The following is a 16,684-nucleotide window of genomic DNA, read 5'->3' on the forward strand; positions in this document are numbered from 1 at the left end:
AAATAGGCTTGACCCTTAGTGGTTGATGATTTACACATTTTTTTAAAGGTGGAGTATGGCCAAAGCTATTTTTGCTATATTTCACAGTCTGTTCTGCACTCCTGTGACATGTTTTTAACCAACAGCGGGGTAAAGCTTAGCCGGTTAAGGCTCAGGATCCACCCAGATGCCTGGACAAGCAGCTGGCTCAGCCTTTCAATGAGCTTCTTGGAGACTGAGCCAGCTGCTCCCACCCCATCCACAGCCCAGCGCTCCAGTGGACACTGGAGGGGCAGAGGACAGTCTCTTTGATGTGGCTGGGGACAGGTGCAGCATCGGTACAAGTGGAAAATTTCTTGCAGAGTTCCACCATAGGAATTAATTCTCCATTCAGGCTCTCTAGGTGGGAAACTGTGGCTGCTATACCTTTATTCTCAGGTAAGACTATCCTCACCCAACAGGCTCCACCTTTCAGGTAAATCATAGCAAGAAATCAGGAAGGTATGCCACCTGGATCTGGAATAAGAATGAAGAACGTGGAATGTACACCTGAAATCTCACTAGAGGAAAACAATTTGAGACTAACATCCTATTACAAACCCGATAAAATATTACAAACCCGATAAAATTACAAAATACGTTTTTGCTGAAATATTCAACCTCATTCCAGAGATTTCCCCAGTAGTACATTTTTTTGCCCCTAGATGTCCTCAGTCTGATGACTAGTATTCATTAAACCTCCTTCTTCTGAGCCCAGGATGTCCTGGACCCGCCTATGACTGGACAGTGAAATTAGAAGCTTCAGTGCACAGTGATGGGCTCATCTTCCTGACACTGGGCCATATTCTCAGTGAAGTTACGATGGAGTAAGTCAGATACTCCATCGTAACTCCCTTTTTTGGCCAGTGTATCTATGCTCCTGATTCTCAGAATTATTTTTGCATAGATACACTTAAGATCTGCCATCTGTAAGTCACTTACACTGGCGGATCTTAAATGCAATGACGCCGGCCGCCGCTAGATGGCATTTACGTGAAGGAGTCATTTGCATATGCAAATGATCCTTCTACGCCGATTCCCGAACGAGTTCGCGTCGCGTAACCATCGCTAACGTCGTTTGCGTAAGCGGAAACTTACTCCTGCTATATGAGGGGTAAGTTTCCGCAAGTCTCGCGTAGGCCATGTTACGGATGGCGTCGGGTCCCCGTCGTGTTTTTTCGTCGGGTACGTCGTTTACGTAAGTCGTTCTTGAATACGACTTTACGTCAATGACGCACACGTCGGCGTCATTGACGTTTTCCGCCGAGAACTGGAGCATGCGCACTGGGCTTTTTGCAGCCCGGCGCATGCCCAGTTCTTTCGCATCGGGGGCGCGCTTCATTTGAATAGAAGACGCCCCCTTGGAGATCCGCCAGGCTACGCCGGGACACTTACACTCCGCTGTCCCAACTTATGGAGCAAGTGTTTGGGGAATACAACACCTGCTCCAGTAAGTTGGGACAGCGGAGTGTAAGTGCCCTAAGCGCAGCAGGCGGATATTTTTAGAGAATATGGCCCATAGTCTTCCCATAACAATGATTCCTTGTAATGCTTCTTCCTCTGACTCCAGTACTGTTCAATATGGACTATAAGAGACTGATAGCAGATCAAATTCAGAAACTTACACTGCTTGCATTAAGAAAATACATATCTTTCATACACCTATAATTTGTGTGATACTGTTCACAGAATATGGTTACTTAACATTATCAGAAAACTAACTGTATTTGCCTTTTAGCTGTACAATGCATTTCCATCTTTGGTCCGATGGCTACCTGGTATTCACAGAGAAGTCAATGCAAACATACGTGAAATGCACACTTTTATCAGAGAAACCTTCACCAAGCAGAGGAATCAGTTGGATGTCAGCGATCAGAGGAATTTCATTGATGTCTTCCTTGTCAAACAAAAAGAGGTATATGTCATTTCATACATAACCTACTTGTTGCTACCTGCTAATTTGCAAGAAAGTTTTAAAGGAGACAGGTTCAACTGGTAGTTGCAGTGGTAAACCATGCACCAGACAGGGACACCCAGGAATAGTACAAGCATGATTGTTCTGCACTACTATTCAGCAAGAAAGCTCTCTTCAAGATAAAGGGCCCAAAGGTTACCTCCCCCACTAAGTGAATGAGTAAGGGGTACCTAGTACCCCTACTCATTCACACACAAAAGGAAATCAGTTGTAAACAAAACAGAAGATTTTGACAAGTCCTTTATTTAAAAAATGAAACCCCCCAAAAATCCAGAGTCAATCCCGATAAGCAATGCCTGCCTATCATTGAAATAAAAAACTGTCAATACACCGACCAATCCGCTCTCCAAAGCTGTCATTTGGTTTATGTACAAAGAGGCGAGGATGTGGTGACATCACTGACCAAATGTGAACATGGTCATATTTTCTGTATGATATAAACAAAGTTGCAGCGCTGCAACTTTATTTTATATCAAGAGTAACGGATTTTATTATTCAGTTCTTGTTGCAAGCTGCAGATATCATAGACAATCTATATATACCAGCGTGGACAATTTTTGAATTTTCATATTTGGTCTATGGTCATATTTGGTCAGTGATGTCACCACCACCCCGCCTCTTTGCCTTTACATGGCCAGGCAATCCTGACCATGTAAGTGAATGGGGCCAGTGACATCACTGGTTGTTGAAAACTTGGCAGTGTCTGCACCCGCCGGCATCCTGTAAACCATTGACAGCAGGAAGATGTCATGTATAGTCGCAGTGATAATGCTTCAGCCATTTTTTCCATCTGTGCTTTCTACGCCTGGGCAGCTGTGACTTGAGGATGCAAAGCAACGCCTCTACCAGCATAGCCACTTCCACATAAAAGCATGGTACAGAACAAGGCATGGTGAGTCAGTAATGGAGGAAAAGGTCAGCTTGTAGCTAGTCCTTTTCTCTCAGTTATGGCCCTCTCTAACAACGTGGGTAGCTACTAGCCTCAATTTGTTTTGTCATAAACTTATAAACACATTTTTACAATTTTCTAATTCAGGCTGGGACCAGCAAACAAAAAAGTGTCAGAGATGATCCTAGTATGGGGATGGGGGGGAGGTGCTTTTAAAACTTATCAATGCAAAAAAATAGTTAAAGCAAACATGGTATACACATTATTATATCAATTTCAGGAAAAGCCAAATCCAGAGTTATATTTCAATGATACAAATCTAACAGTTGTACTGACGGACTTGTACACTGCTGGAATGGAGTCAACCTCAACCACTCTCCGATGGGGACTCCTGTTGATGATGAAATATCCAGAAATACAAAGTAAGTGATTTATTTTGAGCCCTGTTTTCTTTGAGCATCAATATGGTATTATACATTTAACCTGTAAGGCTCTATTCACACTAATGCATTTTTGATGCATTTTGCAGAAATGCAGGGACATTTTTGTAACATGGGTTCCTATGGAACATGTTCACATCAATGCATTTTTGTGCCTCTGCGTTTTTGGAAAGGGGCGGGGACTTTTACCTACAAAATGCAGCATTTTGCATGTAATAGACTTCAATGGACCCGCATCCAAAACACAAGTACCACGTTTTTTACTGCGATTTTGCCATGATTTGCATTATGCGATTTTGCTGTGGTTTGTGTTTTGTGCTTTTTCTACACTGTATATAGCTGGTTGCTAAGGAGGGGGCCCGGAAGTCAGTCACCGCGCCCTTAACAACCGATGAGTCATCAGCTTCCGCTGAATGTAAAAAAAAAAGAATTGCCGGCTAAAAAGTGCAACCCCCCAGGTCCATACTAGGCCCTTGGGTCTAGTATTGATTCAGAGGGGACCCCCTATGACCCCCCCCCAAATCTATACCAGACCCTTATCCGAGCATGCCGCCGGCAGATCAGGAAAGGGAGGGGACGAGCAAGGACCCCTCCCCCTCCTGAACCATACCAGGCCGCATGCCCTCAACATGGGGGGGATGGGTGCTTTGGGGCAGAGGGGGCTCTGCCTCCCCCAAATGTGAATAAGTATGGGGTACATTTTACCCCTGCCCATTCACCAAAAAAAGTAGTGTAGTGTTAAAAAATACAGTAGACAGCCTTATTTTTTAAACATCTTCTTCCTCCCAGCTTCTTCCTCTGGTCTTTTTTCATCCTCTAGGCTTCTCCTTCTCCTGCTCTTCTTCTTTCTCTGCCACCGATGAAACTTCTTCAATGCTGCATCCCGCTGATCTGTCCGCGCCAATGTCAAGCATTAATTAGATAACGATGAGGGTATGGCCATTGGATTACATCATCCAGAGGCCCCGCCCCTTGTGACGTCACCACCAGGTGCATGGTGGGTCTGTGATGTCACAAGGGGGCAGGGCCTCTGGATGATGTAATCCGCTTGCCATGCCCCCGTCATTATCTAAGAAATGCTTGACATCAGCACAGACAGATCAGCGGGATGCAGCATCGGAGGAGGGTTGTCGGGGGCAGAGGAAGAACAAAACCGGATAAAGAAGACAGAGGAATGAAGAAAAAGCAGCGGGAGAAGGAGAAGCCCGGAGGATGAAGATGGAGGAAGACTGGAGGAAGAAGCGGGAAAGAAGAAGATATTTTTAATAAAAGACTTGTCAAAACTGTCTACTGTATTTTTTAACACTACACTACTTTTTTTTGGTAAATATGTGGGGTAAAAATGTACCCCATACTCATTCACATAGGGGGGATGCCTGGATCTGGGGGCCCCCTTGATTTCAATAAGCCCCCCGCCCGCAGAGCCTGACAATCACTGGGCAAGGGTTGTCGGGAAGAGTCCTTGTACCCATCAACATGGAGCAAGGTGCTTTGGGGTGGGGGGGCACAGAGCCCCCACTGCCCCAAAGCACCCATCCCCCCATGTTGAGGGCATGTGGCCTGGTATGGTTCAGGGGGGGGCGCTCGTCCCCTCCCTTTCCTGACCTGCCGGGTGGCATGCTCGGATAAGGGTCTGGTATGGATTTTGTAAATAATTTTGGTATGGGGGGTTCCCTCCAAATCCATACTAGACCCAAGGGCCTGGTATGGAACTTGGGGGGACCCCCACTCAGTTTTTTTTTTTTAATTCTTTAGCTGCCATTTCTTTTTCTTTACATTCAGCGAGGAAGCCCGCTGACAGCTGATGACTCATCGGTTGTTAAGGACGCAGCGGCCCCCTCCTTAGCAACCAGCTATATACAGTGTAAAAAAAACACGAATCACAGCAAAAACTTGTGTCCAAAAACGTGTGTCAAACAACGTGTGTCCAAAAACTCTCCAAGCACCGCAAAAAGCACTGCAGAAACACTCAAAAGCAACATGCATATATGTGAATCGAGCCTCATTTGTATATGAGGCATGCCACCTGACTATGAATATGGAGCACTACTGCAATTTGTGGCAATTCTAGGCCTATAACTTTTAAACACAAGTCAGGAGGAAAAGCTTCCATATTTTTATCTGGACAGGTAGCTGTTAAAGTCAACTACAGGAAACAGAAGAATCCATTTATGGCAAATAATTGGCTGTCCACCAAAACACTGCTGAAATGGCTTATTTTTTTAACTAACAAGAAGCTTGGGAATTAACAGTAAAATCTTAAGGAAAAATGAAAAATCTTTTACGTTTTTTGAATATGCCTTTCTTTGATTACCAGAAAATGTTCAGAAGGAAATTGAAAAAGTAATTGGTTCCGGAGAGCCTCGCTTGTTACATCGAAAAGAAATGCCGTATACTGATGCCGTTATCCATGAAATCCAAAGGTTTGGTAATATTGCACCAACAAGTGTTCCACATTCTACTACACAAGACGTGACTTTCAAAGGATTCTTTATACCCAAAGTAAGTATTACATTTTATATTTCATTCATCAATAGAATATATAATATGGAAGGCATTTGTTACCAACTCTTGAGCAAAAAGTAAAGTGTTACTCAAAATACTGGAATGAAAAAGAAAGTTAAATCCTTGATTAAAAGGACCCAGATTTATTATATTTGTGCAGCAATGCAACCATGATCAGTGGGTCCTGCTCTGGCTCCTGCACACTATTCCTCCAGCTTTTTTTTTTTTTTTAATAACATTCTTTAGAGCCCATTCACATCTAGGCGACAAAATGCCCGACGCCGGACGCTTGTGCCGCTAGAGGGGAGAATTCCCATTGCTGTCTATGGAGATGGTTCACATCTCATAGACGCCGTACGCCTGTCGCCTGAAAAAAAGTCCCGGACCCTTTTTTTCAGGCAGCATTGGCGTTCGGCCATACAAAGCAATGGGAAGGCTTTGTGAAAAAAAAAAAAAAAAGTTACACACTCGCGGCAAAAGACGCCGCGTACGCGGCGTATCTTGTCGCGGAGGTGTGAATGCAGCCTTATTCAAAGACTTTTTTTCTGTTATAACAGAACATTTAAACAATATCAATAGAAGGAAAAACCTATGCTACAGTAAAAAGCAAATCTAACCATCCGACCAAACAAGAAAAGGCAAAAACAAACAACATATAGGACCTGCAGCATATATTAGGAATATAAACCCACAAAAAAAATATACATAGTTAAGAATATTACTACAATTGTTGACCTAAAGTACATTCATTTCATATCACTGCTTGAATTCTTCCTTTATTTATTCCTCCAGCTTTAGGTGGATAGTTACACAGTTGGTAAGGTTAAATAAAGACACCACATGCCCTCCTAAGGGACCTAAGGTTGAAAAGTGTTCTCCCTAAACTAGAATCATTATTTAGATACTTGTATGTTGTGATTATATCTTTTCATAAGCATCTCTTCTCCAGGGAAGCTACGTTTAGCGTTTGCAGATGCTCCTCATAACTGAGGTCCTCCTATTAGCTTTGTTGCCTTTCTCTGGACTTTCTCCAGTTGCAGAAGATCCTTCTTGAGGACTGGTGACCAGAACTGGACAGCATTCTCAAGATGTGGCCACACAAAAGTTTTGTAAAGTGGTAAAATTGTAGTTTTATCTCTTGAGCACTCTTGAGCAAATACCCTCTTTAATGCATGCTAATAGTTTGCCAGCTTTGCTTGCTGCAGCTTGGCATTGCATGCTATTGCTTAACCTGTGATCTACTAGGATCCCCAGACCCTTTTCCATCCCTTATTCCCCCAGAGGTTCTCTCCCTGGCGAGTAACTTGCATTCATATTTTTTATCTCCCAAGTGTACTACTTCTTTTTTTTATTTTCAAACAATGACCTATAAACGCCTTTCTCGATGACCTATAAACACATGAAACAATCTGAGAAGAAAAACATAAATATTTATTACAAAAAATCCCTAAAAAGTTTGTTGATTATATTCAAAGCAAACTTGTATGCACATGCATTGTAACGTAGCTGGGGGTGGAGCCTGAAGCGTTGCGGGAGGCCTTTCCTACAGCCCTGGCTCTGTAGTCCCTGGTAAGGTGACAGGGAACACCAGAATGCAGAGTGGCACGAGTGCCTAATAAGTCTCTTGCTGGAAGGTGCTGGTGTGCGTCTGGAATGCAGCAATGGCAGGACCGGACACACTGATGAAAGGACTGGAGCCAGAGGAGAGTGCAGGAAGGTAGGTGCAGGGTAGGCACAAGAGTCAGCAACTAGCGAGCAAGTGATAAGGAGTAGACAGAAGCATAATCCAGGAACAAGCCAGGGGTTGGTACAGGCAGTATTCAGGCAAAGTCAGAGGCAGATCAGGTCGGCAACACAAGATCAACAGGAACAGGTAATAGGAACACGGGAACGTAGTAGACCAAACAGCATTGACACACTGCACTAGTGCAGTTTAAATAGCCCTACTGGTGCCAATGCGCGCTCGCACGTGCACCCTCAATCTAGCCATGGGCAGGGTTTCTAACGTCAGTGTGTCTGAGTGCAGGAATGTTCCTTCTCTGACATATATAAATAAATATGCTACAAAACGTCATAATTCAGAGCCCTTATGTAGCTTCAGAGTATATATCATATGATGAGGGCATGACCCCAAGGTGCAGTTCATCCACAACATGTTTCACAATGAAGTTGCTTCCTCAAGAGGCCAAAGGGGGGGGGGGGCAAACAATATCTCTAAAAGAGCATAAACAACATTAATGAACATGGATACAAGAATAAATTGGTGTACATCATTAGTAAATAAACAAATAAATCCTAAGTTAGTATGCAGATGGCCATGAGGGGCCCAGCAGGAGCTTACCAAGCAGGGACATAAGTTATGAGGAGAAGGTAGAGGGAAGATCCAAGAACCAAGTCTCCCCTGGGGCAAACATGGGAGCCAGATATCACAGGGATAATTAAATACATCATCTGCAAAGTATGTCATAAGTATTAATAAGGCTAAACACCATAAAATATATATTCAGACCGGTAGTAATTATTAAACAAGGGTATGTATAGCTTGCTTAACACAAAGATAGACCTACCAAAATACACATTAAATAGACTCAAAGTGAAGTAGTATGTATGAGATGGTAAAAAGGTAGTGCATACAATAGATACAATGCACACTTAGGGCCAGATTCTTGTAGATCGCTGCATCTTTGCGGCGGCGTAACGTATCTCATTTACGTTACGCTGCCACAAGTTTTACGGGCAAGTGCTTGATTCACAAAGCACTTGCCTGCAAAGTTGCGACGGCGTAGCGTAAATCCTCCGGCGCAAGCCGCCCTAATTCAAATGATCCGGGTAGGGGGCGTGGATCATTTAAATTAGGCGCGTTCCCACGCCGAACGTACTGCGCATGCGCTGTCCCTAAAATTTCCCGACGTGCATTGCGCTAAATGACGTCGCAAGGACGTCATTGGTTTCGACGTTAACGTAAATGGCGTCCAGCGCCATTCACGGACGACTTACGCAAACGATGCAAATGTTCAAATTTCGACGCGGGAGCAACGGCCATACTTAACATTGACTGCGCCTCATATACCCAGGGGCAACTTTACGCGTCGCAAATCTTACGTCGTAACTTCACTGCGTCGGTCGGGCGTACGTTCGGGAATTCACGTATTTTGCTAATTTGCATACTCGATCGGGAAAACGATGTCGGCGACACCTAGCGGCGGAAAAAAAAATTGCATTTAAGATCCGACAGCGTAAGAGCCTTACGCCTGTCGGATCTAATGGTTATCTATGCGTAACTGATTCTATGAATCAGGCGCATAGATACAACGGGCAGACTCAGAGATACGACGGTGTATCAGGCGATACGCCGGCGTATCTCTTTTGAGAATCTGGCCCTTAGAACTTAGAAATCGGTGTATAGCTGTTCAAACTTAAAAAAGGCATGCCATAAAGGATTAAATCATTCTGGTAAAGAAAAAAAACATACAGAAATAATACTGTATATCCATGAAGTGCCCCAATTATCAAGAACTATATGTGTGTCGCCATATACTGTTACATCACTACCTGTTAAGGATCAAAGATGTAGCCCCATCCCTGTGTACAAGGAAAAGAAGAAATCACTCTCCATTATATAAGGCTTCAAATCTGGAGATGCAGATGCCAGGTGGAGCCAGCGTGTCACATCACCAAATCCGTCTCTTCCCTGCGCATGCATCTGAAACCCTGCACATGCGCAGTGCCTCAAAAAGGGGCTACCATTGAGCAGGCCAATAGCCCATGCTGTGAGAGAGGTGGGCTGGAAAGAAAGAATTTGCCAATAGGCCAATCCCAGCACTGCCCATCCACTGGAGAGCCGCATGCCCACCCAGGTGGCAAGTGTTCTCTGCTGCACCAACTTCCCAGTGGTTCCAATAGCCAGCCCCAAGTGGGAAGCACAAACCACCTACAATATAAAACCAATAATAATAAAACAGATAATTACAATGAATAATAGAAATAATAATTTAATCAATAATCATGCAAACAATAATTTGATTGGGCAAAAATCATAACCTATCTAGATCAGTGTGAAATTCTCGCCAGCAGCAATGGTAGAACCCTAGCATGTCCAACCAGGATATTAGCATTAAAGGCCCATACACAGAATAGATTGGAATATAGGTACAATAACCCATACTGTAGCTACCAAATATCTGCCACTATAGAAATGGTTTGTATGAAATAATTGAATTTAACCCAGGTGGGGATGTCGCATTGAGCCGCTTGATCCAGAGGGTTTCCTGCTGGAGAATTATTTGGCCCAGTCTCCATCCCGAGGATCAGGTGCTACAACTTCTAAAGCTGTAAAGGAGGCTACAGAAGTGTCAGATCTCTATGGGGGGTAAAGGGGGTCAATATTTTGTCATTGCCAGAATAGTAGAGATGGTCATTGATCCATTGCCAACATTGTTGGATCATCTAGTCTACATGAAATGCTTGGCACTTGCACATCATCATATAGATGACCCCCTGCGGGGTACAATCTGCAAAGCTCCTAGATTTGCCATGTAGTTGCCCACCCCTTTTTTTTCTGAAGGTCTTCTTGTAAAGTTGTAACCAATTGTGAAGTTATTGCCCTGCTTTGCTTTGTATCATCCGCAAACACTGAGATTGAACTATTTATTCCACTCTGTATATCATTTATGAACAAATTAAACTGAATTGTTTCCAGGACAGAACCCTTGGGTACCCCACTTAAAACTCCAGACCATTCAGATACGTTATTTATTACCACCTTCTGGACGTGCACTTGTGACCAGTTTTCCATCCAGATACATACACTATCATCAATGCCAACAGACCTCAAGTTGTAAATTAAGAGTTTATTGAATACTATGTCAAATACTTTGGCGGAATCCAGGTAAACCATGCTCACAGGACTTCCTCTATCCAAACAGCTCACACCCTCATAGAATGTTAACAGGTTGGCCTAGTAGGTATGATCTTTGAAAAATATCTTTGCTGGGTGTAACTAATGATACTATTGTTTTCAGCAAATTCTTGGGTGTGGTCCCTGCAGGTTCATTGTAGGATTAGTCTGCCATTTTACACCTGGGTACCATACTTGATTCCTGTTCACCAGTGCAATCAAGTTCAAACTCCCCAAAAACGAAATGCTGAATACTTTCACTGAGATCATGCCTGGGAAAGCTATTTAATCCTGCTCAGTGTTAGAATTGCCTTAGAAAATACTTGATATTTTTCCGGTTTGATTTACTAAAGGTGAATAGACTGTGCACTTTGCGAGTGCCGTATAGTTACATAATAGGCAAGGTTGAAAAAGTCCATCAAGTCCAACCTATGTGTGTGATTTTATGTCAGTATTACATTGTATATCCCTGTATGTTGTGGTCATTCAGGTGAATGAATGACTTGTATAGCGCTACACATGCAAACTGAATCGCCTCTAGGCACTTATTGCAGCCAGTGTCTTCCCGGCTGGTGCAGTCATTTACCCCATAGGATCTTGACACGCTTGGGACACACAGTCGTATATACATATATATACTAGGCTAATTTGTCCAGGATCCAATTAACCTACCAGCATGTCTTTGGAGTGTGGGAGGAAACCCATGCAGACACAGGGAGAACATGCAAACTCCAAGCAGATGGTGTCGTGATCGGGATTCGAACCAGTGACCCTTTTGCTGCTAGGTGAAAGTGCTAATCACTACACCACTGTGTGCCTATCTAATATTTTTTTTAATTATCGATGTTCCCCGCTGAAAACACTGCCTGTGGAAGAGAATTCCACACCCTAACCGCTCTTATAGTAAAGAACCCTCTATGCTGTTTAAGGTTAAAGCGATATTCTTCAAATTTTAGTGAATGGCCACGTGTCTTATTAAATTCTTTTTTGGGGAAAAGCTTTATCCCTATTGTGCGGTTTTTGTATTTTGTACATTGAAATCATATCATCTCTCAAGTGTCTCTTCTCCAGAGAGAACAAGTTCAGCGCATTAGCTACAAAGTTTAGTAAATTGAGGGAAGCTCTGTTGACTTTTTTTTTTTTTTACTTTTCTTGCATGTGACTGGGCATTAACTAAGCTCTGGAGCAACCTCATTTGTAGGGTGCAACTTAACTTGCAAAGGACACAGTCTATTTGCCTTTAGTAAATCAACCCCAGAGGGTCCATTACCCCTGTTAAAGTTCTCCACAATCCAGTATCCACTGGGATTCTCACATGTTTATTGGTAATTCTGTGACCATATGCTGGGTAAATTCCCTGCTTTCTGTATGATGTATCATCACCAATTAGACTTAAACTTCCAAGGCACGTTCGAATATTGCTGTTGGTGTTGGTTGGTGTTGGTCGCTGTGAGTAATATCTTAGTATTGATTTTTTAATGCAACAGACATTGTGTATGTGAGATAAAGCTAGAAGCCTATGGTGGGCGTGTCTGGGAATAGATCTCCTGCATTACAAAAAAGTGAGAAAAAAGGGTTCCAACATCACCAGATTCCCTACAAAAGGGAGTGGGTGGATTTTGGAACTAAGCAATGTCTGGATAAAAAAAAGTATGGAGTGGGTAGCCAGTGGTCTCTGAACGTATTTCAGTGTTTATTTTTTTAGTTTTGATCTATCTGGAGTGTACCTTAAACAGATCATTCAGCCAAACAGATCTATTGTCAGCTGGTTCTGGCTGAATTAGACACAATTTGTTCTGTGGATGGTCCTGTCAGCTAAAACCCTGCTCAACAAAAATGTATTTATAATGGACTTTCATAGAAGAAGCTGGGTGGAAGATTCTTGGCCAAACAGTGCCTCAGTCAGTTGCAGCCACTGTTCAGGTATTCCAAACCATGGGTTCCAGATGTCAGAATAAAAGCTGGCATTGCAGGTTGGCTATCCACATTGTTTTGCATGGATGGGGGAATCAAGTCTATGGGGCTGAATGAGAGCAAGTTTAACATGTATGGCTAGTTTACTTATGATCCCTCCAAATGTCTCTCTTAAATGTTCTTTGCAGGGAACCCAAGTGATTCCATTACTGTATTCTGTCCTACGGGACAAAGAACACTTTGAGAAACCAGAAGAGTTTTACCCTCAGCATTTTCTGGACTCGAAGGGAAACTTTGTAAAAAATGAAGCTTTTATACCATTTTCTGCTGGTGAGTAAACCAAAGGGGGTAAACTCTCTAAATTGTCACAAATGTATCAAGGATCCCTCTATGGCTGTGATCAAAACAGAGGCCAACCAAGTCAGCAGAGGGCACCAATGTAAACATTACAAATAATGCCACAGTTAGTCATTTAACACTGCTCAGTTTTCTGAGATGGAAAGGAGGACAACTTACAGACCAAAAATATATTAGGTCAATCTGCCCAAAACGTATATTTTACATTGCCTGGAGGGCATGGATCTTGAATACTCCACTAGTAAGATCACCCTTACATAATTCACCATTGCCCTTCTAATAGTTTTGCATAATCCCTTTTTTATGCATGTGTTGTGCTACTGCCACATGTTAGCTGATTTCTATTGCATTGGGTATTCATCTTACATGCACTTGACTTTCAAATTTGCTTATCTGTGGCCAACATAAAATAAAGAACACTGTTCTACTAGTTATTTATACCATACACTGAATTGTAGAATGTGTTGGTAGCTGTGCAACCACAAAGATTTCTGATGACAAAAAAGATGGAGCAGCACAGAATCCCACTAGGGCTCTAAAAATGTCATGCACAAACCACCACAATGGACCCAAAAAGCTAAGGATAATAAAATCCCCATGCAAGTGTAAGGGTTAAGTACTCTCACGATCGGACCCCGTTGTTCCTTATCTCAAGGCGCAGCGCTGTGAAATCACTTCTGAACCCATGAATTGCACACTGAGACGAGTTCAGGGAAATGATCTAATGGTATATCTTTATTCATGGCTTTTATAATATTCTACAAGCAATAAGATAACAGAAGAAATTAACCTGGTCATACATCAGGTGGAAGTACTAATATGGTCTTAGCATCTTATGGTACAACAACAAGTTTATCAGCAGACATGTTCTCATAACAATACATTGAAATGCGTCTTTAACACAGAACTCTGTCTATAAACTCCAAAACATAAGATAAGCGTTAAAGGTCGAATAACAAGCTATGTTCTATAAACAAATGGTTACTTAGAACAGGCTAAAACAGAGAGAGAATAATAATGTCTTGACGAGATGAATCTAAGATGGATACTTATTCATAAGATGGAGTCACAGTGGCTCACATCCTTTCAGCAAGGAATGCTAAACAAACTACAACATGTGTCCCAAACTGTACCTAGAGGGACACAGAGATGGAAGCAGGATGTCTCACAGCTGTATAAATCAATATTCTTCTTAAGTCATTCTTTTTATAACAATGTAATACTTTATTTCCTTTTCAAGGTAAGAGAAGTTGTGCTGGAGAGACTCTGGCTAAAATGGAACTGTTCATCTTCTTTACAACACTGTTACAAAACTTCACCTTTCAGGCTCCACCTGGAGCAAAACTGGACCTCACCGGCGCTGTTGGCTTAACAACCTCTCCACTGAAGCATGAGATCTGTGCAATTCCTCGCAATTAATGTGAACTTACAGTAAATATATGAAAAATAAATGTGGACTGGGTTTAATCTTTTCTGAAAGAGAATCTGTTTTTGATTTTTAGAAATTTAGTTAAAAGTTCCTATATGGCAGGGTGTCATGGATATGCAATAAAGTCTGGCTGCTTACCTGATCTCCATGTGTTCATTAGAGGCCTGACCCTCCTTCTGACTGTCTTTTATCACCTTCCTCCCTGTATGGCTCCACCCTAGGCCATCCCAGGAAGCCTATATAAACCACTGCACTGCTTTGCTGTTCAACCGTGTTGTTAGCTTTAGTTCCTGTCTGCAGTGTGCTACGATTATCTTCCTGTGTATCGTTTTTGGCTCGTCCCTGACTTCTCCTGTTTGCCTGTGATCCTGACCTTTGCCTGTCCCTCGGTTACCCTTGTCTGCCTGTTGCCCTGACCTCGGCTTACCCATCACTACCTCTTGTCCTGCTTGCTGCTTCCCCTCTCTCCCTGTGGAGTGTGACCTAGGGGATCCCAGGGGTCACGACCTGGATCCAGCTGCGGCGAAGGCCATCCTCACCACTAGAGGCTCTGGTGAACACAAAGCTGGGTCTTAGACTCCGCGCCCTGGGCGATCTTGGGTTCACGCTTCCTCTTTAATCGCAGCAGTCGGCCATAGGGTTCACTACCCTGTGGTGCATCCCTGACCCCAACGGGGTGCACTTGTCACCTGGCCACAGGTGACCTGACACAGGGGTGCTCAACCTTTTGAAGAACGAGGGCCACTTAAGTGATTTGGTAATTGGTCACAGGCCACAATGAAATGAAAGTGTTCAGAAAATATTTTTATTTTATTTTAAATAGCATAATGAACATCTTCCTCCTGCAACTGCTGAATGCTTGCCAAGAGGCCTCCTATTTTCTTTGGGGTTCGGGTTCTGCATCCAAACATCTTTTAAGTTAGCTGAAACCTGCTCAAAATGAACCCAAGGAAGCTTGGCTCATCACTACAGAGAATGAGTTACTTATCATATGGAGATTAAAAAGGCTGATTAGGGCAAGGAAAAGGGTTAAAAATTGGTTAAATAGAAACAACTTTAAAAAAAAAAAGTATTTTTTCTTGTCAGATTGCTTCACCTGACATCATATGTAGATTGAGGGCCAGTTCACACCAGACACAGTTCCGTGTGCTTTTTTTCTGCACAAAATGCATGCACAGTGTTTTCCATGTATTCCAATGGCTCTAGTTCACACCATGCAGTCAGTTTCCGATCAGTCACTGGAAACTGACCGGAAACTGACTGCATGGTGTGAACTAGAGCCAACTCTGAAGATGAATAAGTAGAGTAAATATTAAAACTAATTCTAACACCAAAACACTGTTTTGCAACAGCATTGGCCAGCACTACAGAAGAAAACAAGATTTGGGGGAACTTATTTTAGATGATTGCAAAATGAGCAAACAGTGTGACCAGGCAGTGGGGAAAGCTAATAGAATTCTAGGATGCATCACTAGAGTGATCACCAGCAGGAGGAAGAAGATTCTCATTCCCCTATATAGATCCTTAGTGAGACCTCATTTAGAATTCTGTGTCCAGTTCTGTAGCCTCACATACAGAAAGATATTGATAAGATAGAACAAGTCCAGTCATGGGTAACAAAAATGGTGAAAGGTCTGGGGGATAAAACATATCAAGAGCGACTTCAGAAACTTAATATGTACAGTCTGGAGGAAAGAAAGGAAAGAGGTGACATGATTGAAAATACAGCAAGGGGGGTGAATAAGGTTCAAGAGGGTGGTACTTTTAATATGAATCCAAAATCAAGAACACAGGGACATGACCTCAAACGAACTGGAGGAAAGTTCAAAACTAATATTGAAAGTAATATTTTACGGAAAGGGTAGATGGAGTAGATTTACAGTAAGTGGTTTAAAACATGCTTGGGACAAACACAGATCTATACTTAGATGAAAAATTTAAAGGGGTTGTAAAGGAATTTTTTTCATAATAAGCATCCTTTACCTGCAGACATTCCTCTTTTCAATTCCTCATTGTTAGTTTTTGCTCAGAAGTTGCTCTATTTCTTCTCTGTTCTGTTCACTTCCTGCTTGTCTGATTGTTACTCACCACCGTAAAAGGGAGGCTTTACTGCGGTGGTCAGTGACGTGCTCGCCCCCTCCTGGGAACTACATCTGTGTGGCAGGACGCTCTGTGCGACAGGACGCTCTCTACGTGTTAGAGACCTCAAGGAGGTGTGAATTACTGGGCGTGCCGCAATGCATACTGGGAAATGTAGTTC

The 16,684-nt window shown here is 42.8% G+C and overlaps 1 protein-coding gene across 1 annotated transcript in view; it reads left to right on the forward strand.

Annotated features, from left to right (window-relative positions):
- The window catches only part of LOC120936225 (cytochrome P450 2K4-like), a 68,302-nt gene extending 53,736 nt beyond the window's left edge, over positions 1 to 14,566 (forward strand). The window contains exons 6-10 of the mRNA XM_040348420.1: positions 1,757 to 1,933; positions 3,163 to 3,304; positions 5,640 to 5,824; positions 12,827 to 12,968; positions 14,236 to 14,566. Coding sequence (XP_040204354.1) covers positions 1,757 to 1,933; positions 3,163 to 3,304; positions 5,640 to 5,824; positions 12,827 to 12,968; positions 14,236 to 14,414 — 825 coding nt within the window. The 3' untranslated portion in view covers positions 14,415 to 14,566. The remainder of the gene's footprint in view (positions 1 to 1,756; positions 1,934 to 3,162; positions 3,305 to 5,639; positions 5,825 to 12,826; positions 12,969 to 14,235) is intronic.
- The last annotated feature ends 2,118 nt before the right edge of the window (positions 14,567 to 16,684 follow it).

The sequence above is a fragment of the Rana temporaria genome, chromosome 4 (assembly GCF_905171775.1).
Source record: "Rana temporaria chromosome 4, aRanTem1.1, whole genome shotgun sequence".
NCBI lineage: Eukaryota > Metazoa > Chordata > Amphibia > Anura > Ranidae > Rana > Rana temporaria.